The following is a 23329-nucleotide window of genomic DNA, read 5'->3' as shown; positions in this document are numbered from 1 at the left end:
AAACACCTGTGTGTGGGTGTGTGTGATAAAAATAATCCCAGGTTCATCCTCTTCAGCATTTAACCATATTACAGTTTAGTCTTATGTCATCAGAAAGGCCTTTGCACAAGTCTCAGTCACGTCTGCCGATATGTTAGCTCCTGGGATGTCCATTAAATTTCAACATAAATTGTACAAAATAATTTAACTTAATTGTGCATTATTCTCTAGAGGCTTTAGACTACATAATACTTCTGCTTATTTTTATTCTTTTCCACATATACAGCAGTTGACCTCTGATCATTCTTAAATTCTATGACCTCATACTTTAAAAAAAATCTCTAATCTGGTAACATAACTTTAATTTCTACCAAAACAAAATGTTAGGGGACGAAACAACCGAAGCTACGAAGGTATGCAAAGAGACCAAAATGATCAGCTATTTATCTTTAGCCGTCTGAGGCCATGACATGCCCTGTAGATCTCAGCAGTAACTATAGAAACAGGCTAGCTACATGCTAGCTGCAGAATGTTTAGCTTAGCGCCTAGCGTTACATGCTATTTACACTCAGCAGGACTCCACTTGATGCTGCTCTTCTTCACTCCTGACATTTCACAAGGGCAACGCTTTTTAGCTTTGCGTCTCAACTGTAAAAAAAAAAAAAAAAAACCAGTCACAGGAAGTGGTTAGACTGGATTTGAGCTTAAAGTGGTTGGAATATCTGCCGAAGACATTCACTTTCTACCTTGTGCAGTCCAAAGAGGACGGGTCAATGAGTCAAGCCATGCAGTGCAGACCTCATTATAGCTTGGAAAACTCTAGTTAATATACATTCCCTAAACTGAAGGCTAATCACAATCAGTGACTTATCTGGCTTTTCTGGATTTGTTCCTTAGACAAGAAAAATTGTGCGATTATCTGTTAGCTGAATATTTGGTCTTAATTATCTGGTCAGTGAGACGGGTTCATTTAGCTCTTTCAGGATCTGCCTACAGCAAACGTCAGGCAGTGTGGCTGTTAATCAGATAAAAGTAATGGCACATTTTGCAGGTATATCATTTAGCCATTTATGCCTTTTTTATATTAGATATGCATTAAAAGATCCAAATAAAATGTATATATGGTGTTTTTGTACAGTTTTCACTCAATTTCTGCTCTGAGTGTGTTGCTTTTTTCAAAAAATTGCCTTTTTCTTAATCCAGTTATCGATGAGTCAATTACTAAATTAGTTGACGATTTTTTTCAATAATGTTTTTATCACAATTAACCCAATTCATCGTTTCATCCCTAAAATGCTCTTCTTTTATCTTTTTATATCATTGTTCTTGAAGACAAAGATTCAGCTAGAATCTGCATATGCAAATGAAAGATTTGCAAGATTTGGAGATCAGATATTGGCCACCAAATTCTGATCGCAGGATCTCTAAATGATCTTAAATCACAATGCATGTCCAGCTCTGAAACCTGCAGAGGTCTGAATTCCTCGACTCTGAACTGCAGCTGATTTATTGTTGTCTCCAAGGACAACTGCAACTTTTTTATATGTTTATATGTTCTTATTAAATTTCACAGTCTGAATTATTGTCCCGGTGTGATACCAGCAGCCAGTGGCACTTTGATGTAGCTAATAAAACGGTCAGTGATTATTTACTGCGGCAGTAACAGCTGACGTATGGGCATTTAAGGAAAATGAAAGCCAATTTTGACCTCAGCCAACTAGTTTTGATAAAAACAAGCTGGTGCCAGCTTCTGGGATTGGATGTTTTAATGAAAAGCACCCAGGCTTTATCCACACGGAGGAAGCTGGATTTGATTTACTAGTTTTCTGTTTGTCAAGTTTTCGCTCTTTCACAGAGTTACTCCCAAGCCTCTCCGTCAGACCAGCCACCTTCCTGTTCTTTTCCCCGCCGTTCCCCTTGGAGAGCCAGTCAGTCACCAGAGCTCTGCTGCCTTTCGCTTGACTCTGCCCAGCCCAATAATAGGGGGCCTTAATTACCAAGCCTGTCAGCCTCCATCAGCAGATCCATTCGTCATGTGGACTGGGCAGGACCGGACTGAGCAGGCCTGCTTTACTTTGGATTTGGTTTGGCTCGGTGTGGGTGGAGGGGGACACGCACGTCTCTTTGCCTCCCTCGGGATCGGCCCGATCCGTCTGGCTGCCGTTAGAACTTCATTATCTGGACTCAACTGAGCACGTTCCTACATTTTAAATACGTAACACTTGTGAGTAGGTTTACAGCATTTCCGTTTGGGTGTAAAAGCATTTCCTACCCGTGGAAACAAAGTCAATTCAGCTCTTCTCATGGTGCTTTCCAAGTCAAACCATTCAATGCAAGTACAGAAATATGTAATCAAATTAATCCAGTCATACAGAAACATTCAGATACAAATGCATGCATTTTAATATGGACCGAATATTGAATAGGGTGTAGAGGTGGGCATTTATCGTATGGTGTGGCTGAACTCACACACTGTAACTGTGTGTAACTGAATCACACAGTTAAAGTTAAAGTCCCATTAGACTCCACAAGTTTGTTGTTGTAATGCAAGGCCAGAAAGTACGTTTTTCTCCGGACATCAATCAGAAAACAAACTGTCGTCGAGTAGATAGCATCTAACGGTCGTCATGGAGACTTGGGGAACGCAAGATGAACAGTGAACTTGAGCAAGTAGTTTGTTTATTTCTGTCTTTACACGTTGCTCGCACTGTAGATGGGTTAGCTATTTCCTGAGTACACAGAAGTTTACCTCTTTAAAGAAAAACATTACCTTTGTGTCGCATCATAATTATACCCCAGGCACATTATTTATTCATTTAAAGTTCCTATACACTTTGACAACTTGAGAAACAAAAGCATAAATACTGAAAAAGTGCTTTATTTGCATTTATTTTACAGAAATGATTGGGTAGGACCAATTAAAACGATACATTTGAATCTTTTTCTACCTGTTATTAAGGCCATATTTATCAGTGTCTTGCTATGAGCTGCATAGACTCCGTTTGGGTTGCTGCCGAAGACCATTTCATTTCAATTTGAAGTGTTGCAGCTCTGTACTTGGCTCTATCTGATCCAGGGGAAACAGGATGAGTACATCTTAGTGTTTCATGTTTCATCTGTGTGCGTGTGTGGTTTCTTCCTCCACTCGCTGCCTCAAGTCCTCCTCTTGTCCTCTCGTCGTCTGAAAAACAGCGTGAAGGAGCTTATAATTGGGAGGTCCAGAGCTCTGCCAGGTGGAACCACTCATATCTGAATGCAGGCTCTCTCTTCTCTCTCAAGATCTCATGTTTATTATACCTCTGCCACTCTCTCCTACTTCCTCCTTTGTTTTTTCTGCTACTTTTCCCCCTGTCTCTGTCAGACATGCGCAGGTCTCCATATCCTCATGAACCCGTCTGCTTCGCTAGCCCGGCCGGCATGATGAAGCTTTTGGAAACATGTTGGGTTTTTATGCTCTCTGCTCACTTGTACACAGAAGAAACGCAACAATACAGCTCCTCCTTCCCCCTTCAGCCCACCACCGTCCCGCCCCACCGCCGCTCCTTTTAGGAACTCGCTAAGCGTTAAAAGACGATCTCAAAAAACAAGATGGCCGTCCTGTTACCTGTTGTCCTCTCTTCCTTCTGCTTCCCCTCCTCTTCTTTTTTCTTCTCCATCAAAACCAACTACAGTCTTGGTGTCATTTACCAGTTGTTGTAATTTAAGTTTAATCTGCTTCATTGTGTGTGTCGTACGCCTCTTTAGCACTATTTTTCTGTCACCTTTGTGTTTATTTTCATTTAAACAGTCCCACCAGAATATTATTTTTGTGACTGTTGCAACCTCAAATTACAGATTCTTTTGTTTTTCTTTAAAGTTGCAAAGTTTGCCATATTTGCCATAATATCGTCATGGCAAAAAAAAAAAAAAAAAGACAGGACTTTAGTATAGTTAATATTTAAAGTGTTCAAGTACCCTCTTGATATAGCACCCTTTGTACAAATAAAACTAGAAAATTAGCGTTTCCATGCAAAAATGAAGTGTGAATGCTGTAGGCTGAGGGTTATTACTGAAAACCGCAGAGCTATTTGTAGTTAACAGGACAATTGCTGAAATGTAACAAGCAGAAGCCGGAGAACAAAGTAAAAACAGTCGTCTTCAAAAGCAAAACATTTCTGCTTAAAAGCTTTAAGTTAAAGCTAAAACTCGAGTTTAGCGGTTTAAAAATCCCACGTTATTAATCTGTTGAATAATTTGAACAGTGAAGAGATTGAGTCTCTCTGGTGCAGTAGAAACACTGTGTAGCTATTTAGTTGACATTTAGCCGACACTTGGCTAATATTAGCTATTTAGCTAGCGTTAGTTGTGAAAAGCTCATGTAATCTTAAATGTTGTGAGACGTCATAAAACAGGAAGTTAAATTAGAAGGCAGCTAACGGGATTGGTCAAACTTCAGCTGCTTTTCTGAATGTCAGAGAAGAAGGAAATCCAGAAAACGTTCAGGTGATTGGTCAGATTTGCGGAAAAGCTGTGATGACGACCCAAAATTTGCAAATTGGGAATGAGTTTGCATTAACAGGTGTGATCACAATTTCCTGCAGGGACTGTTTAAGGTATTTTCCCTGATTAGTTTGTGAGTTGTGGTAGAGACATAGTGTTAGTTGGTGACTTTTGATGACATGTAGGTCATCAGTCAGGTTTTCAGCAGAAAACTTTGCTCTCTAGCTGGGCACACAAAGGACGATTTATGGACACCGCAGATCTTTTTTTGGTCTGATGAGTGATACGGTTTGCTTCTTATCTCGATGTTTAGTCTGCCTCATTGCACAACAGCAATCAAAGATTTTTTCTAAAGAAAGCAGAAGATCACAGCATTGTTCTCCCTGCTGTTGTTCTTCAAAGCATATTCCCCAACCGGGCTTTTTGACTTCAAGCCCAGAGCTGTTGTCATAATGATATAGTGAGCCGATGGACGATTAGAAGGCTTTTAACATTTATCGGCGTTACATATCTCTCACCCCTCTCCTCCATTCCCCCTCTTCCTCCAGGTGATCGACGGGAAACTGGCCCCCTTCCTGTCCAAGGTGATCAAATTCGCCAGCTCCCACGTGTTCGGCTGCAGCCTGTGTCGAGAGAAGGGCTTCATCTGCGAGCTGTGCCAGAACGGACAGGTCATCTACCCCTTTCAGGAGAACGTCACGCGAAGGTACCGCATCCTCACGCCGGCTCCAGAGCCCTCGACTAACCCGGAGAGGTCGTGTTCAATCACGGTTTAGACTTGATATAAGAGGTGTTGATAGATCCCACATAAACAGTTTCATCGTTACTGCGAGCTAAAATAAGAACGGACTTGATTTCACTGATTATTTATCATCATAAACCTCCTATTTCACTGTTTTATACTGAAAAAAACAAGCAGGACTTTTTCCTCTGGCCGTTAAGATGTGATAATCAGCGTGGACGTGTCGCTCCTAAGCTTTCGCTCTGCGTTTTGTTCATAACACCGGCTGAGTCAGAGGGAGAAGGGATTTTCCTCGACACAGTCCAGAGCCTCGTCTTCATCACCGAGAGTCAAGAGAGAGACAGATAAGACCTGAACAGGAGCAATTCCTGAAAGACGCTGAGCCGTGGCATGGCACACACACACGCGCACACACACACCCCTTCACACCCAGCTGTTGAGCTGAGTGTTAAAGTGTGAACTGATAACAGCTGGGTCTGCTGGCCAGTAAGACTCAGACAGCGGAGATCGGGGCAACAACTAGACCCAGGTGGTCTAACTTCATCTATTTACTTTAGTTGTGTTTAAATAGGAAGCCATATTTGTAGTTTTGACCGTGTCATAAGATCACGTCCAAAAAAGATTGCCACGAAACCTAAATAGAAACCTTGGAGTCATTCATACTGATATTCATTTTGTAAAAAAAAAATTGCAGAAATGGCATAAAAGTTTTTAACTTGAATTGATTTGATTAGACAGTGGAACTGATCAACATTACTACAATTCATAGCAGTGCAAGTATGCAGGAATTAGCACAATATTAAGATTTCAGTCTTTGTCCTAAGACTGGGAAGCACAAAATGCAGTGTATAGGCATGGATGTATAGATGTATATATTTAGACATATGTAAATGGAAAATTAATTAACCTATGTTTATTTTCGATTTAATAATGAGGGTCCAACTGAAAATATGCTATGAATTTATGGGGCAGAAGTTCATAAGTTTCTTGCATCTTCCTACTCCTTTTCAAACTTGTTACGATTATTGTACAAAAATAATCTTTGTCTTTTGCATTCATTGTAAATGGGTACACAACTGGTTGGCTTTCAACCAATTGTTGAGAATCTTTTTAAAGAATTTAAAATATGATTAATTGTGATGAATCAGTTGTTGAATTCACCATGATTAATTGCTATTAATCTGATTCATCTGATTAATCCGAGTAATTGTTATTAATCACAATTAATTTGGTTAATTGTGAGCAACCGTGATTAATCAGATCAATTGTGATTAATTGGATCAGTCGTGATGAATCGATTGTTGAAATAATTGATTTCTAATTATTCTGATTATTTGATTACTAAATTAGTAATCAAATAATTACTAATGTATTAGTACTTATTAAGTACAGCATCCTGACTAAGACATGCAATTTGCCACAACAGCACAATCAGAGCAGTAATTAGCCTGAAACGATACAAAAAAATATATACAAATATAATCATGATTAATCGGATTTATCATGATTAATCGGATTATTTGTTTCGGCCCTGATTGACCTCAGTGTTTCCCGGCTGACAGGTGTGACGGCTGTGGCGCTGTTTTCCACGCGGAGTGTCGACAGAAAGCCCAGCCGTGTCCCCGCTGCGTCCGCAGAGAGCTCCACCACAAGCGGCCGTCGTCCTTCTGGTCGCCCGACGACGACAGCCCCGGATGCTTTCACCTGCCGTACCAAGACACCTGAGGTCCGCCGCCGCGAGCGCAGAGGCCAGGAGCAAACGTGCCGGCATGCAGCCGCCACACAGGACAAAGGGCCTGTGTGTGTGTTTTTTTTTTTTGTTTGTTTGTTTATTACTATTCCTGCATCTGCAGCTTGGAGCTCACTGCAGCTTTTTGACCACAGGACGGATGCAGCCGCGGAGCTTCTTGCGTCGTTCTGTACGGAGGGAGAAAAGAACTGAATGCTGCGTAAGGCTCTACAGGCCCGAGTTCTCGTCACTCTGTAGTCACATCCTCTACTCCCCATCTTCACTTACCTCCTGCTCCAGGTTAAACAACAAATCGCAGCCGATGACACCAGGAAGTGGAAGCGCAGAAACCTGGCTGCTTGTCGTAACCTCTTAGAGACGAAACTGTTAGTCAGCACACAGGACGACAAAGCAAAGCACAAAATCCGCTGCTTTTCTTTTCCCCGACATGAGGAGCCTGCTGACGCTTTTTGATTAATTTATTTTTCATCCTAGATTAAAAAATAACAGAGGAAAATGGATTAATCTATCATGGATTAAAAAGAGAAACAAAATATATCTGCTCTTAAGGGCTATAAGCCTTCCGAGAATATTGTTGCACTCTGTAGCCTCTAAATTACGCAGAGAATTAGCCATTAGAAATCACATAGTGGGGGCGTTTTGTCTGTCTCTGGTGCTTTTAGGTATCATGAAGGTTGCCTGGCAGTAATATTCCTCCTCCTCATTCCCGGCGTTAAACGGGTCATAAGCCGTCCTGCTGAAAAAGTATGAAATATGGTGTAGAAAATATCTTCTTTTTTTTTTTTACATTGAATTCTACTTAGCAATAGAGTTTATCTTTTGATTTGCCACATCGGAACTTGTGTTTTTGTCAAATTTTGAATTCATTTTATTTTAAATATCCCATTTTCCTTTGTGAATTACCAACAGGATCCCACAGAGAAACGCAACTCATTCCGAAATGCAGAATTTGTTCTTACGGCCACCAGACGGCTCCATCAAGGTTCAAAACTGGTCCTATGGGACCTTTAACTGGGTACGGCTTAGAAACCACAACAATCATTAAAACCTCTTTGTTTTTTTTCAATTTCTACAAATAAATATGTTCAACTTTAACAAGTCTAAGTTGGTCAAGTTGCCAAAAAACGGAGCGAAGTTACCTATAGCGCACTGTGTTTTGTGCGCAAATGTCCAGAATGTCATAAAAGCTGCAGGAAAAATAAGGAGATGTTTGGCCAAGAACAGAATTTATCTAGAAATCTTGTTTTCACAAAAAAAAAAAACATTTACGCTTTTGGGAGAAAAGACGGTTTGTTTCTAATATTACATTTCAACTTAGACATTCATTGACTAGAATGTTGTGGCTGATTCCTTAACTTTAGTTTTCACTCAAAATGTTTCTTCCAACCCTTGATTAGCTTGGTTAGCTGAGCTAGCTTCACCATAAGGCACGAGTTTCTGTATGTAGATCGTAGTAAATGATGATCCTTACCTTCACTCTGAGCCAAAATGCTATCAACATTTCTGACTCCATGACAAATAGAGGAATTTTGCGGTAACATATTCATCCTTCCTGTTATCTGCTGAAAGTATCGCTCTCTCCCGCAGCCTGAATTGAAAGCAGATGTGTGTCGACTTGTTTTTGAAAAGGGCAATTTGCTTTTCAATAGCCAAGTTAGCAGCCTGGACTCACTGATTGGGGGAAAAAATAAATACATTTTTCATATTTTTTAAGTCGGCATTGAAGCATGATTGATCTGAAAATTGTTTGAGTCCGATCTCCGGCTGATTTGTTGGTCCACAAGCTACACTTATTTATTAATAAGTCAAAGTTTAAAAACAAAACACTGTGTTTAACAACAATGTTCAGAAAATGTCCCGATGATTTCTGGCTGAACTGAAACTTCGTTAAAAGCGACCGGAGAGCGGAATTGAATTATTTTCTAATTCAAACAATTAACATCAAACTTCTAAAATGTGTCTGTTAGATGTCTTAAACCTGCAAAGCAACTTAAATGAATTTCTAAAATGCCTTTGTTAAAGACCTTTATTTATGGACTTTGAGGATTAAATCGTTTGACTAAATCTCATTTGAAAAACTTTTGACAACAAAATTTGATGAATCTGCGACCTTAAATCATTAAAACGGAAATTGATCGATTCTTTAGTCAGGAAGAGGTCTGCGTATTTAAATAAAAACAAATTAAGGAACTTCTTTTGGGATTTCTTAAGGAGAAGCTGGGAGAAAACAACCATAATGTTTATATAAATGTATTAAATGATTTATAATTGTCACACATGCAGGTGACAGTAACCAGATTTGGACTTCTTTGGATTTCCTCTCCTTTTGTTTCAACCAACCTTTCTTGAATCTTCCTGATTTATTGCTTAGATTTTTAACAAAATATTTTTTTTTTCACTCCCTCTCCTCCTGTAAATGTAAAAGCACAACGACTTGATTATAAAATCCACTGACTGCGCGTTTTGTCCCGACTGGAAGACAAAAGGTCAATAATTTACTGGAGCTCCTCTCACGGCTGCCTCTGCCTTCCTGCTTCCTCCTCTGTGATTCTGCTTCCTGTTGTGCTTTGCTCATGCGTAGCCTCTCAGACCTGACGGCGGCTTTAGCTTTTAGCATCTCTATGCAACCTGGATGGCCTTTCATTGCCCACCTTTTCCTTTTTTTCACATAACCCAGCAGCTGTGACTCATGCGGTTTTGACCCAGATTTGGTGAAAGCTTGAGCAGTTTACGTCCAGATTTATTTTTAACGCCGCATTTCTTTCGGTTGATTAATTCCTTGACAATGGAAGAACATTATTTTAACGACCCAGCTCCGGTCAGAGAGGCAGGAACAACGTTGGATTTTTTTTATTGCAGTAACAATTCCTGTGAATCCACAACTTGTAGGAAGAGATGGCTGGACTTCTGCTGCTCTCAGGCTGATACAAATAAAAACTTAACTGCTGGTACCACTGCTCCACTGAGTCTTTAGTGCTGATCTCTCTGCCGTTGTTTCGTCTTGTTTCAGTTGAGCCATAGCAACTTGTCAGCTCGAAGCTCGCTGATGGGAAAATCCTATTTTTTGTGGCTGGCGAGAGGACGCTGCGCGTTTTGCCGTTTTGTATCTTTGAAGTTTATGACACTTCCAACCCGACTTGCTTTATTTCGACTCCGGCAACCAATATTAGGGTCGTTTTCATGATTCCAGTGAAAAATAATTACCTGACAGAAGTCACTTTGTTAATTTAGTTTGATCAGGAATTCATAATCGGCCTTATTTTATTAGTCATTTGGCCCAAATGGGGATCGGAAGAGGGAATAGTGGGTAGTACAAGATTTTATAAACTCTAGAAATAGTTAAGTTATACATCCGATTTATGAATTTATTGATAAATGATCACTGTAATCCATGACAGGAAATCCCTGCAATGATTAATAAACTGCTGCCCTGAAGGTTTGGGACGTAGACTTGAAATTGTGGGTTGCCAGGTGCAAAATGGAAGAAGCTAGGGACAAAATGACAATAACTGCAAAATGGCCGACATGCTTATTTTTCCTTGAGGTTTATGCTTTTTTTTCGTAGTTTATTTGTTGTTTTGAAAATAAAGTGTTTGTTCCTCGCTGAATGTTCATGCTACAAACTTAAAAACCTTGTTTAGATTTTTTTGACTACATTGTTCCTAGTGTTAAGTTGTGTTAATTTAGTGCTCGGCAGCCTGACAGGTTTCAGGGAAGCTCATTGGGTGTCTGTGTATTTATTTACACCAATTGAATGGAGCATCAAAACTTAAACCATCAGCACCAAACTCTAGTTTTACTGGCCGGAGCTCATTATTCACAGCGTTATGGAAATCATCAGTATTCCAGCGAAATACGTGTTTGTGGTGCATTTAAATCGCCACGTTTCAGTTTTATCCAGAACAAACAGGCTGTCTTTAAAAGACCAGGGTGTGTTTTTTTTTGTTTTCCGGGTTTTTAGATCTCAGTGGAACCTCACATGGACGGAGTTATTGTAAAAAAACACAATGTTACAAACTAATCCTGTGTATTTCCCAGGACGGTAAAGCTGAAGGACCTGCAGTTCCTCCACACTAAAGTTGTGCATCAGATCACTTTATAAGTTATTTCATTTGTACTTGTTGGCACATGTTTTGTGTTTTTCTTGCCATTTCTTTAACGTGCGTTTGCTTGATAGTCTGTCCAACTGGAAATTGTATTTGATTCCAATTTTTACGGATAAAAACTACATTGTTTTCAGTTTGCAGCTGAAGATGTTTCAGGCGCATCTTTACAAACGTTATGATACAGTATTTAAGGAAAGTAGACGGACTGAACCTCTGAACTTTTTTTTAGGTGGTTATTGTTTTTGTTTTGTTTTGTTTTTGCAGCCAAACTCTTATGCAAGCACAAGGAGTTGTTTTTTGATCGAAGCAGCTCGCCCTCATGTCTGGTTCTGTGTGAATTGACCCACTGATGCCAATAAAAACTAACTTATTAATAGCAACTGATTTTTCTGTGTTTTAATTCTGATTTGTCGCTTTAGCTTCTGAGATCCCAATACGTTGTTGGTTTATTTTTAATAATAAGTGAGTTAACAGCAATGCTATTTAGATCATCTGACTGTATTTAAGCAAGTTGCCTCAAAGATTTTAGATTTGCGAATAACGAGGTCAAATTTTCAGTGTTGCAGCTGAATACAAAGGTCAAGTTTAGAAACAAGTGAAATGTCCTGTTTTAGAATAAAAATGTCTGTCTCTGATGGCAACAACTGAGAAAGGTAAGTTTTACGCCTTTATTTTCTTTATTTGCTTGTTTGTGTCAAACATTGGTGCAATCTTTCTATGACGATGCAGCTAAAATCACAATGTTTTCCCATGGAAGTTAACAATTTTCAGGCCAAGATTTACCTTAAGATAATTTCTGCATGAATAACACAACGAACAAATGTGTAATGTATATTGATTTTCGTGGCTTCTCTGTGTTTTACGGACAGTCGAGTCGATGCACACAGTTGTTGTCAGAAAACACGTACTGGTAATACCACTTACGGCCACTAGGGGCAGTGACTCGAAACATTAAACAGTCTGTTCTTTCTTCTACGGTTCATTACAATGAAATTGGGACACTTGGAGTGCAACAATTAAGAACCAAGTTTCAATGAGATAGTTAAAATTCCTCTACTGTAGCTGTTGATTAAACTCACAATGAAAAAAAATCAACATTAAGAAATAATAGTTTAAAAAAAACTCAGCTGTGCCTCTATTCCAACAGGAAAAACGCAACTCAGCCTTGTTTGTTTAATGCAAACTTTGTTTCTTTTTGTTTTATTTCTTTTTTTAATAGTCAAAGTGTGTAGAAACTATTCATTGTTAACCCAAAATGTGTTTTTTTCCTCTGGAATAAATATGATAGACAGGAATCCATTAACCCCAGAAGCTGTTCAAAGCGGCATTTAGAGACGGAGTTGCCCTGGATTAGCAGTAAATGGATCATTGATCGACAAATTTGGTGCGTATTGATGATTTTTGATTATGGCACTTCTTGACAAAATGTAGAGTTTACTGCTTGTTTCACAATTGGTGACTGTATAATGTGAAGCCCTTTAAACGGCCTTGTTGCTGAATTCAAACGGTGACTGAACGAGGATTCAAGTCATAACACACACTCTGAAATCACTCTGACTGGTCGTTATTGTTGATTTGGATAGTATTGGGCGTGTATTAGACAGTGAGAGACCATTTTACCTCAAAAACGATATGTCAGAAGCAGGAAGAAAATGGGCATTTATAAGGACTGGAGCCAGATGGTGATGCTGGATAGTTGGGTCAGAGGTTAAACCAAAGCTGAAGGTTTTTAGGTGCGTTCCCAGTGGTCAGTATCTGGTCCAAGGGAGGAAATGTTCATTGGTGGCCAAGGCTCATTCCCAGTTCGGATAGAAAGAATACACTTCACTATTGGTTGCATTTGGAGCTGAGAAACATTAAGGATGTCCATGGTGAGTCTGTCCACTGCCAAAACCGCCAACAAACGATTGTGTCATTTACCTGAGGAACACGAGGTACCGCTATGGGGAGAGGGCAAATCAGGTGGAAACAGTGTGGCTGTTTGTGCGACTGAAGCGTTTTGTCAGATTACAGGTATGCTGTGATGGGGGAAAAAGCCTTCCCTGATGACGGTGGCTTCCTACAGCAGAATAAGACGCCCGCCACCAGAGCAGCAAGGATGTGGAGCATAAGTTTAAGTTGGTGACTTTCCCTCCAAATTTCCCTGATCTTAATCCAATCAACTGTCTGTGGAATGTGTTGGATAAACATGTCCAAACCATTGAGACCCCGTATCGGTACTTCCAGGACTTTAAGGATCTGCTGCCAGCGTGTTGGCGCTAGACACTACACCCCGACTAACAGACCCGGAAGGAGTCCATGCCTTGATGGGTCAAGACTGTTTTGGTAGCAAAAGAGGCGCCAACACACTATTAGACACGTGAGCATGATGCTATGCACTTTTGTAGGTGTAGAAATGTAAACGCCATTAGTTCTTTAAACGGAAAAAGTCCAACATGTGTATATTAAAAGACAGGATGCGATTTAAATGCCCTCGTCTGTGAAGCCCAGACTCCAAGGTCACTGTTTGCTCACGTTAGCGCGCGTTTGCCTGCCGTCTTATGAGCTCATCTGGCTCAGCTGAGGGCGGAAACATACATCTATGTATATATGTGGGCGTGTGTGTGTGTGTGTGTGCACGTTTTCCCAAGGGAGTCTGGACATTTTCTGAGAGAGCGGCGGGCTCAAGAGGCCGAACTGTTCGCCTTTTATGTACGTCGGGCAGCAGCCGCAAATTGAAGCTGAGTGTCGACCGCGCTTAATTGTCATCGCCAATTAGTGCATTGTGGGACGGCCACAATGGATCAACTGTAGCGAGCAGAGCGAAGTCCTTTGTGCTTCTCCAGTGGCCTGCGAGCCAGTCAAGACTCATTTGAGGGGCCCGGTCGACGGCGGAGCAGAAATGCCACCCTAAATGAAAACAAAAGACAGTTTAAGGAGGAAAAAGGGGGGATGAAGGGAGGAAAACGAAGGCTTTGGGGGCGGGGGTGGATGGATGTGGACAGCGGTTACAGAGGAGGGAAGAACGGGACCAACACACACACACATACACACACACACACAATGTACCCCCTCGCTACATTTTAGTGAGCTTCTGCACAAAAGCTGGCAGGGCCCCAGTGACCTGGTTATTCAGGAGCTTCATCAGCCGAATCGAAGCTTTCAGCAGGTTGCCGCAGAGCAGACTGGTTTCAGCCATTGCTACAATGTATTTATTCTTAAGTACAAATCCACTATTTCGTCTGCTTTTACTTTGAAAAACCAAATCTTTGCCATGGAGGGGTATCTCAGGCCGTCACCAAAGACTCGACGTTTGTTTTGTTTGCTTCACTCAAACAAGTTCCAGGTCTCTGCATGTCGCCGACGCGAGTGTGGGAGGGGGAGACAAAACCCACTCGGCACACTGGAGCTCAGCTCTGATGTTCAGACTGCTGAAGGTGCGTTCAGGTCACACAGGGTGTGAACCGAAATCCACAACGTGGGGCCTTATATTTGTGTTCAGCTGAGTCTTTGTCTGAAATAAAGCCCGTGACTTTGTTGACTACAGCTGCTGCATGCTGTGGAGTTCGCCGCCACCACCTTACCATACGTAATACACGTTGTTTTCTTCTTCTGACTCACTGTTCACTGCAAAAACATAAAACCTTATCAAGTATTTTTGGTCTAGTATCTAGTACCAATACTTTAGCACATTTGAAATAAGACAAATCTAACTTAAAAGTAACTTTTTAGCAAGACGTAGGCGCTTGTTTTAAGTAAATAATTAATTAATATTGATGAAAAAAATATTTGTTCCATTGGCAGATTATTTCACTTGTACCAAGACATGTTTCCATGTTAGAAGTTAACATGGGGAAGTCCTTTTTCATCAATATTAAGGAACTAGTTATTTAAAACAAGCACCTATTTCTTGCTGAAAAGCTACTTTTAAGTTAGTTTACGTTACGTCAAGTGTGCGAAGATATCTGCACAGGAAACTGGAAACTTACTTTACTCGGTAAGATTTTGTGGTTTTGCAGTATTCTTTGATAAAATAGTCCGATCTAGATCTGACTCTAACATGTTTTAATCTTCCATGTAGCTCTGGCTGTGTGTTTAGGGTTGTTGTCGCCTTGAATGGGACTTTTCATGGGTTTATTTCAGCAAACGATTCATTCTTGACACTTTTCCATTAGGACCAGTTTTCTCAGTGGTCTTCATGATGTTGTTTCTTCTCTAATAATCCTCGAAGGGACTTACAGAAAAAAAAACACACAAAAAAAACAAACCACTCATCCTGGGATTAAATTGCACAAAAGTAAAATTTACTTTTCATATTTTTATTCCTTAAACAAATATTTTAAAGCCTTCTTAGTGACTATTGTTGGCACAGAATATGTGGATGTGTTAAAAATGTTCAAGACTGAAAAAAGCAAAACGATCGATTGTCTTGGCTTAAATGTTTCAAATTAAATGTGAAGGATTAAAATAGGGTTTAGCTCAGATGTAGCAAGTGGAGACGTGCGTGTACGATAGGGCTGAAACAGTTAATCATCATGAAATTATCATTTTGTGATCGATTAATCGTTAATTGGGGTGTGCAGACTCTTAAAAAAAAGTCAATTTCCTGAAAAACAACACAGTCAGGGCAGCAATTAAGTCAAAACTGTCCAACAAAGTATGCACTTAAAATAAAAAAATAAAACATCTTTTTCTGTAAATCTGTTCTATTCAGAACTCATGTGGCATGTACCGTAGTTTTATCTCCATCTTGTTCAATTCTGTAAGAAAATCTCATATCAAGCACATTTTGCCATCAAATTACAAATCAGTTAATCCAAAAAAAGGTATCATCGGATCAGTCGTACGCTGTACTGATGCTAAGTCAGGCAGAAATGTCTGAGCTTTTCACATGTTGATGTTGGAAGTGCTGTTTTAGATGCAGCTGCGTCCTTTGCTACAAAAGATCGACTGTTCCCTGCAGGAATGCTACGCTGTTGTGTTTTAGGCAACAAAATGTTCAAATCTAATGAGATCTTACATAAAAAATCTGCAGAACATGCCAATTTTTAAAAATCCGATTAATCGATTAACCGTCTGAATAATTGATAGATTAATCGATAACTGCTGTTCCCTAACCCGTTTTAGTCAATCAATCAATCAATCAAATTTTATTTGTATAGCACATTTCAGCAGCAAGACATTTCAAAGTGCTTTACATCATTACAAACACAGAATCACAATGCAATATAGAATCAATCATTAAGTCAAGTTACATCAATAAATTTGTAATTGATTACATTTCAAACACAATTCTAAACAGGTGGGTTTTCAGTTGAGATTTAAAAGAAGTCAGTGTTTCAGCTGTTTTACAGTTTTCTGGAAGTTTGTTCCAAATTTGTGGTGCATAGTCAAACAAACCTGGCACTTGAGAGAATCCCTACATTATAATCACACGTATGTTCACACACATCCTTGTCTGTACGGGTGTGTGTGTGTGTGTGTGTGTGCGTGTGTGTGTGGGTGTGTGTGTGTGTGTGTGTGTGTGCGTGTTTGTGATTCCGTTCAGTGTTTAAACACAGAACTCTCCACTGTTTACGTTTATCTGTCAGACTGACCTGAGCGAAGGTAGTTCAGGTCTAGCCTCCTCCTAGTTGATACGCTGAGCACACACACCCTCACTGCTCAAACACACACCAACACACCTTCGGAGACCTTTGTCCCCAAGAGAGCGTTGCGACCTTTGTCTCATGCGGCGGCGAGAGACGCAGAGAGCAGAGGTTCGGTTACTGAGCGCCACAGATTTAGTTTTCTTTCAGTTTGCCTGGTTGAGAATCACAGATAAATCCTCTGTAATCTGTGTTAGAATACAGAGGATTGTATGAGAATAAACCCGTTTGTTTCCTGCCGGTTTATTTAGACCAAACGGAGACGAAATAGGACAATATTTCAAATGTGTTTCTTTAAAAAAAGTGGAAGATTTTTGTCTTTCCCCTGATTTTTGTACATTTTCTGTGATTGTACATTATCTCTATAATGAAGCTGAATCCCTGATCAGCAAATGCTTCATTTTTTCCCCCCCTTTCTTTTCATATAAAACATGATTGACTGGGAAATAATCTGGCTTTCATGTCTTATCTTAAATCCATGCAACTTTGTAACATCTAATAAAAATACCAAAGGACCAGTAAAGTCACAAACAGCTGCTTCATCTATTTAAAAAATAAATAAACAAATAAGTGGTTTCACCTGAGTGAAGAGCTGTAGATATGAGTTTTGTAGAGTTTCAAAAGTGTCTTTTGCTCTTTTAAAAGGTGAAAAATGACGCTGAGTTTACGGTACTCTAACAATGCATTAATTACGATTGCAACACAAAGTCTGTGTGTTGCAGTTGGTTTTGCTTTTCTGACGGGAAATTACCAAAAAAAAAACATTAAAAGACCTTTGAGCAGCTTAAAGAAGAATGATGTGGTTATAAGACAATAAGGACTGTGTATTAAATATATATCATAAACATAACAACCCTAAACACATCTCCGTATGGTCAATTTATAAAATCCCACTTTGCAAAAAAATAAAATAAAAAGATTTTGAATTATAGTCTCTAGATGTGCACAGTTGTTCACATATAGGAATAATGGTTTATTCAAATGGTTCTTTTGATTTTACCAACATGTTTTTTTGTTTTTTGTTCTGATTGGAAGCAAGGCTGACATTTTGGAGTCCCGATTTGAACCTGAGGGCTCGCGAGATTAGGGTGATGGTAAGAGACCTTCCAGCTTTAAACATTTACCTCCACAGATAAACTGAACAAAATACCAGTGGAATCACACCAAAACATGTTTCCCATTTGAATTTAAATGTTATCGTCCTGCTCTATGAGTAACTTTGGGGCCTAATTGTATATTAGGTAGTAAGACTTTCTCAAATATAGCATGTAGCATCTATTTACTGACTTCAAAGCACCATGCTAACGCAGCTAGCACAGCAATGATTGACAGGGGTGAACTGGCTAGCAACATATATCTTCAAAGTGTGACAACCATCTATGTGCTACAACTAAGAACACTTTCCTGGTTCAGGAAACTCGTGTTTCAGAACAAATACTTTGGCAAAGTCTGCATTAGAATACATTTAAAAAAAATAAGGCCACATTCTTCTGTCAGGAAAAAAAAAAATGCAGGACCAAACTACAAATAATAGCGTCCTTTTCCGTCTTATGTTTGTGAAGGTGTCAGACACTCTCGTCAGGTGCCTTTAGGCTCCTCTGGGAACTCCCACCTCCTAAAGCAGGAAGTCCTATAATATAAAATTGCTCTCTGATGTGTTCACGGACCGCTAGGTATTTGAAATTTGATTTAAGCCTCACAGCAAGTGGTTGCGGACATCATTCTTTTCTAACGATACAAAAAGAGGAACATTCAGGATTTTTGTGGGACGAAAAGCTGAAAGCACAACATATAAACTCCGCTAACAATATTAGCAGATCTATTTTTGTTGAACTTCTGATTCTGTCGTTAGCAAGGTCTATAAGTTAATGCTTTTTTTTAATGTCTGAAAAATCAACTTACTTGATTTTTTTTTGCAAATAAATTAGACCTGCCAGCCCTTATTCTTACATAACTCATCAATATAGCTACACATCAACCTTTTTAAAAAAATATATATCTGCTCTGCTTCGAATATTAATAGGCTATGTAAAAATTGCTGATTAATTTCAGTTTGAAGCAATTAGGTCGACTGAATAGCGTTTACTTATCTGACATAATGTCAACAAGTTATTTTATATCAATCAGTCAAATTTACAGAACGTCGATCATACATTTGAATGCAACACAAAGTGCAGTGCAAAAGTTAAAAAAGGGACCAGGCATGCAGACAGCGATCGATACTGACACCACATAAAAACTAAAGCTAAGTCCAACTAGACTAAAACGTCAAGTGACATTCAGAAGCGGGAGCGCGCTCCCAGCTGAGTTTTGACATTTCCGACAGCCGTGAACGCAGCAGAGCCTGTGTTTGATGAGAAGGTGCCGCAGCTTCAGACGGACTTCACTTCGTCCTCGGGCGCAGGGAGCGCAGCGATCCGCGCGTGGCCGCAAACCCGACGGCACGGGATTAAGTTTTTGCCCCGAGGGACTCTTCTTCTTCTTCTTCTTCTTCTTCTTCTTCTTCTTCTTCTTCTGCTGCTGCTGCTCACTTCTGCTCTGGCTGTTTTCACTCAGGAGAATCAGAAAGTTCACTTTTCAGAAGTTGTTCAAGTCGCGGGGCGGATTAAATCCATCGAGGGAAACGCATCAAGTGGATTTTACTCACCTGGTTCCTCGTGGCACAGAAAGAGGAGACTTCTGGATATTTATATTGCTCACATTTACCAGCTGTTCAATCCGTCTTACCACCCTTTTCTTTATTTCTTATTTAGTTTTTTTTTGTTGTTTTTTTTTTTAACTCTACAGCACTGATGATGCGACTCTTTCCGGCATACAGTGCATGTTTGGAGGACGTGCAGAGGGTTGAAATGCTACAGGGTCGTTAAATTTATTGGAACGTGACTGCCGGATATGAACTTTCTCCGTAATGATTGCAGGAGCGCTGGTGAATGATTGACAGCGTGCTGGCACAACTGGTTTCCCCATCAGATATCCATTTTACCCTTCAACAGGCTGATTTGTGTCTTTTCTCTCAGAACAGAACTTTCTTCTGTTGACTCGTCTAAAACATAAAGTTTCCGCCATAAACTTGGGTAAAATGAGCCCTTCTTTATTTCAGTTGGTGTAAAGACTCTGCCATAACCGGATAACAGACTTACTTCATCCATGGCATCAGCAGTGAGACTCATGCCGTACAGCCTGATGCTGTACCTGCTTTTCGTTTTCTGGTCTCTCGGTTTCACATCAGGAGCCTCCAAGGTCTTGGTTTGTGAGCCCATTACAGTGCCCATGTGTAAGGGCATTGGTTACAACTTGACATACATGCCCAATCAATTCAATCATGACACCCAGGAGGAAGTGGGGCTGGAGGTGCACCAGTTCTGGCCCCTGGTCCGCATCCGCTGCTCCCCAGACCTGCTGTTCTTCCTCTGCAGCATGTACACTCCAATCTGCTTGCCGGACTACAGGAAGCCGCTGCCCCCCTGCCGCTCCGTGTGCGAGCGGGCCAAGCGAGGCTGCTCCCCCCTCATGAGCCAATATGGCTTTGAGTGGCCTGAGAGGATGAGCTGTGAGCAGCTGCCCCAGCTCGGCGATGAGACCCTGTGCATGGACCAGAACAGCAGTGAGACCACCACTCTGGCGCCTTCGTTCCCGAAGTCCACCCCCAAAGTCAGAACCAGACCTCCCAGCCCACCGCAGTGTGACAGGGAGTGCCGTTGCAGAGAACCCCTGGTCCCCATCAAGCGGGAGTCCCACGCTCTCTACGGCAGAGTCCAGACCGGCCCTTTGCCCAACTGCGCCCAGCCCTGCCACCTGCCCTACTTCTCAGCGGACGAACGCGCCTTCACCAGCTTCTGGGTCGGGCTCTGGTCCGTGCTGTGCTTCATCTCCACGCTGACCACCGTGGCCACTTTCCTCATTGACATGGAGCGGTTCAAGTACCCAGAGAGGCCCATCATCTTCCTGGCTGCCTGCTACCTCTTCGTCTCCTTGGGATTCATCATACGTCTGGTTGCTGGTCATGAGCGAGTGGCTTGTGGCTACAGCGGCCTCGGCGGAAGCCAGCTGCACATCCTGTATGACGCTTCCGGCCCCGCTCTCTGCACCCTAGTCTTCCTGCTGGTGTACTTCTTCGGGATGGCCAGCTCCATCTGGTGGGTGGTGTTGTCCTTCACGTGGTTTCTCGCGGCGGGAATGAAGTGGGGTAGCGAGGCCATTGCTGGATACTCGCAGTACTTCCACCTGGCTGCATGGCTCATCCCGAGTGTCAAGTCCATCGTGGTCCTCGCTCTCAGTTCCGTGGACGGGGATCCCGTGGCTGGAATCTGCTACGTCGGGAACCAGAGTCTGGAGAATCTGAGGGGGTTTGTGCTGGCCCCTCTTGTGGTCTACCTCTTCACAGGCTCGCTGTTCTTACTGGCTGGGTTTGTCTCTTTGTTCCGCATCAGGAGCATCATCAAACAAGGTGGCACCAAGACGGACAAACTGGAGCGGCTGATGATCCGAATTGGGCTTTTCACAGTGCTGTACACAGTCCCCGCCACCATCGTGGTGGCATGCCTGGTCTACGAGCAGCACTACCGACCCGGCTGGGAGCGAGCCCTGGCCTGCTCCTGCCTGTCGGAGCGCCAGCGCTCGGGCCCGGACTACGCCATCTTCATGCTCAAGTACTTCATGTGCTTGGTGGTGGGCATCACATCCGGAGTTTGGATTTGGTCGGGAAAAACTCTGGAGTCGTGGAGGAGATTCGTGGCCAGATGCTGCCCCTGCTGGCCACAGAAGGTCACTGCACCGCCTTCCATGTACAGCGAAGCTAGCACAGCCTTAACGGGACACACTCGAACTGGGTTGTCGTCGGGGATCTATCAGAAGGTCCCTCCGTCCCATATATGAACTGTGTGGCAACACGAAACATTTTAGAGAACCTGTGATTGTGGACAAGAAACCAGAACTATAAGTTTGTGTCATTTTACCCTAAATATAAACTATAAACATTAAATACTGAACGAAAAGATTCAGAGCGTAAATAAGGTAAAAAGTATATATATATATATATATATATATATATATATATATATATATATATATATATATATATATATATATATATATATAAGCATACTTTATGGGAAATAAGTTAAAACAAAAGCAAAACATACGTTTGAGACTCTGAATCTCGACAAAATCTCTTAAGTGATTTTTTTTTTTTTTTTTTTTTGCACTGCAGCTGAGACACTTGACCAAATCTGACTCTCACTTAAAACAAGCAATCCTCCCCTGAGGTAATCGGATATTCCTGAGCACTGGAAAAATAAAAATATATATTTATTGTTGTACATACTGCAAATATTTGTTGTAAAGAAAAGGAAAAAACAACGTAATGTTTCTGTAAAAAAAAAAAAAAAAAATCCCAACATACTGCCAAGCTATGTATAAGAGGCCACAGAAACAAATAATTGTCCATAAATGTGATGTTGTAGCTCGATGTTAGAGTGGTGGTGCTCCGTGTGAATCCAAACTGAATATGCTCTTGGAAATTTATTACTGTGACTAGGAACTTCCTTTGTTTCGTCTGTATAGTGCGCTCTAACACGACCTCTTTAGTTCTGTGAACTCATTAAAGTGTCTTTGTGAAAGGAGAGCCAGTTCTGTCTGTGTTGTGTGAAGAAACGCACAATAATGATCAAAGGCAACGAGATTTTAAATAAAAGGAACTCGGTCTTTAGCCCCCCCTACTGGTTCACAACGGAGCTGCTCGCTTCGTGTTTTCTCTAGACGAGGAACACGACCTCAAACCTCCGCAGCCTGCCTGCTCTCACTGTCACCCGGACAGGCTTGCAGTGATTCAACAAGACGTGTTAAAATTTTAGACACAAGTCTACAATTTACAATAAAGCTCAAAAGTATTCATACGCATGGTAGATGTGGGTTTTACATTGTACTTTTAATTCAGCCAAGTATTTTTGTTTCTGATAATGAAACAATGTAAACAGAAAAAAAGATCAGGTTTGAAAAAAGAAATGGTTTATTTCATTTTTTTTCCCACACTTTTAAACAATGGAAAAGTCTGCATAAAAAACGTTCCTATAATTGTTAACAAACAAGTTGGTAAAATCCATGAGGGGTGTGAATATTTTTGGGCTTAGCTGAATATTTAAATTTGAATATTTTTTTTTTCTGCCAAACCAACAACACTGATTTATTTTTAATATGATAACGAGCATAGAAAAATGACAACTGCAATCCCCTAACATCGGCAAAAATCTTTGAGTAGTGAATCGATGGCTATTTCAGAGAAGCCGGTTTAAAAATTTCTGAAATACTTTGGACACCATTAACACAGCTGATGCTGTCATATTACTCAGCTGATAAATTTCAAGAGTTTGAAAATGTTCCTCACATCACTCACTGCCGCTCAAGAACCACAAAATCTTTTTCCGAGTGCTCCCAGTCTATGAAGTGAAGAACTAAAAGGTATTTTAAAAGGAAAAAAATACAACACGTAGTGTGGATAAAATTGATTAATGTCTTTATGTGGGCCGAAGTCTTTATGACTGGTTTATTATGTTTCACAGCCTGCAGTGTGAGGCCGCTGCTCTGTCTGGTGTGTGAAAGAACGCAATGTGAATAGAGGGCAGCAGGTGTTTGGGTTCAGTTAGCTTAC

General features: G+C 40.9%; 2 protein-coding genes across 8 annotated transcripts in view; both read left to right on the top strand.

The window, feature by feature from the left end:
* The window catches only part of plekhm3 (pleckstrin homology domain containing M3), a 43280-nt gene extending 31852 nt beyond the window's left edge, over positions 1-11428 (top strand). For 5 of the 7 annotated variants that reach the window (XM_023336965.1, XM_023336962.1, XM_023336963.1 and 2 more), the window contains 2 exons: positions 5007-5164; positions 6763-11428. In XM_023336965.1, the coding sequence (XP_023192733.1) occupies positions 5007-5164; positions 6763-6925 (321 nt within the window). In that variant the 3' untranslated portion in view covers positions 6926-11428. Of the gene's footprint in view, positions 1-5006; positions 5165-6762 lie in introns of those variants that run through there. The other 2 variants (XR_002753060.1, XM_023336968.1) reach the window with 2 other exon arrangements.
* Positions 11429-16354: 4926 nt separating this feature from the next.
* On the top strand, positions 16355-21716 carry LOC102227689 (frizzled-5-like). The gene has a single exon (XM_005802981.3). It carries the CDS (start codon positions 19831-19833, stop codon positions 21556-21558), a length of 1728 nt encoding a protein of 575 aa, XP_005803038.3. The 5' UTR covers positions 16355-19830; the 3' UTR covers positions 21559-21716.
* The last annotated feature ends 1613 nt before the right edge of the window (positions 21717-23329 follow it).

Source organism: Xiphophorus maculatus, chromosome 7 (genome assembly GCF_002775205.1).
Source record: "Xiphophorus maculatus strain JP 163 A chromosome 7, X_maculatus-5.0-male, whole genome shotgun sequence".
NCBI lineage: Eukaryota > Metazoa > Chordata > Actinopteri > Cyprinodontiformes > Poeciliidae > Xiphophorus > Xiphophorus maculatus.
This window is presented reverse-complemented; position numbering and strand designations above follow the sequence as displayed.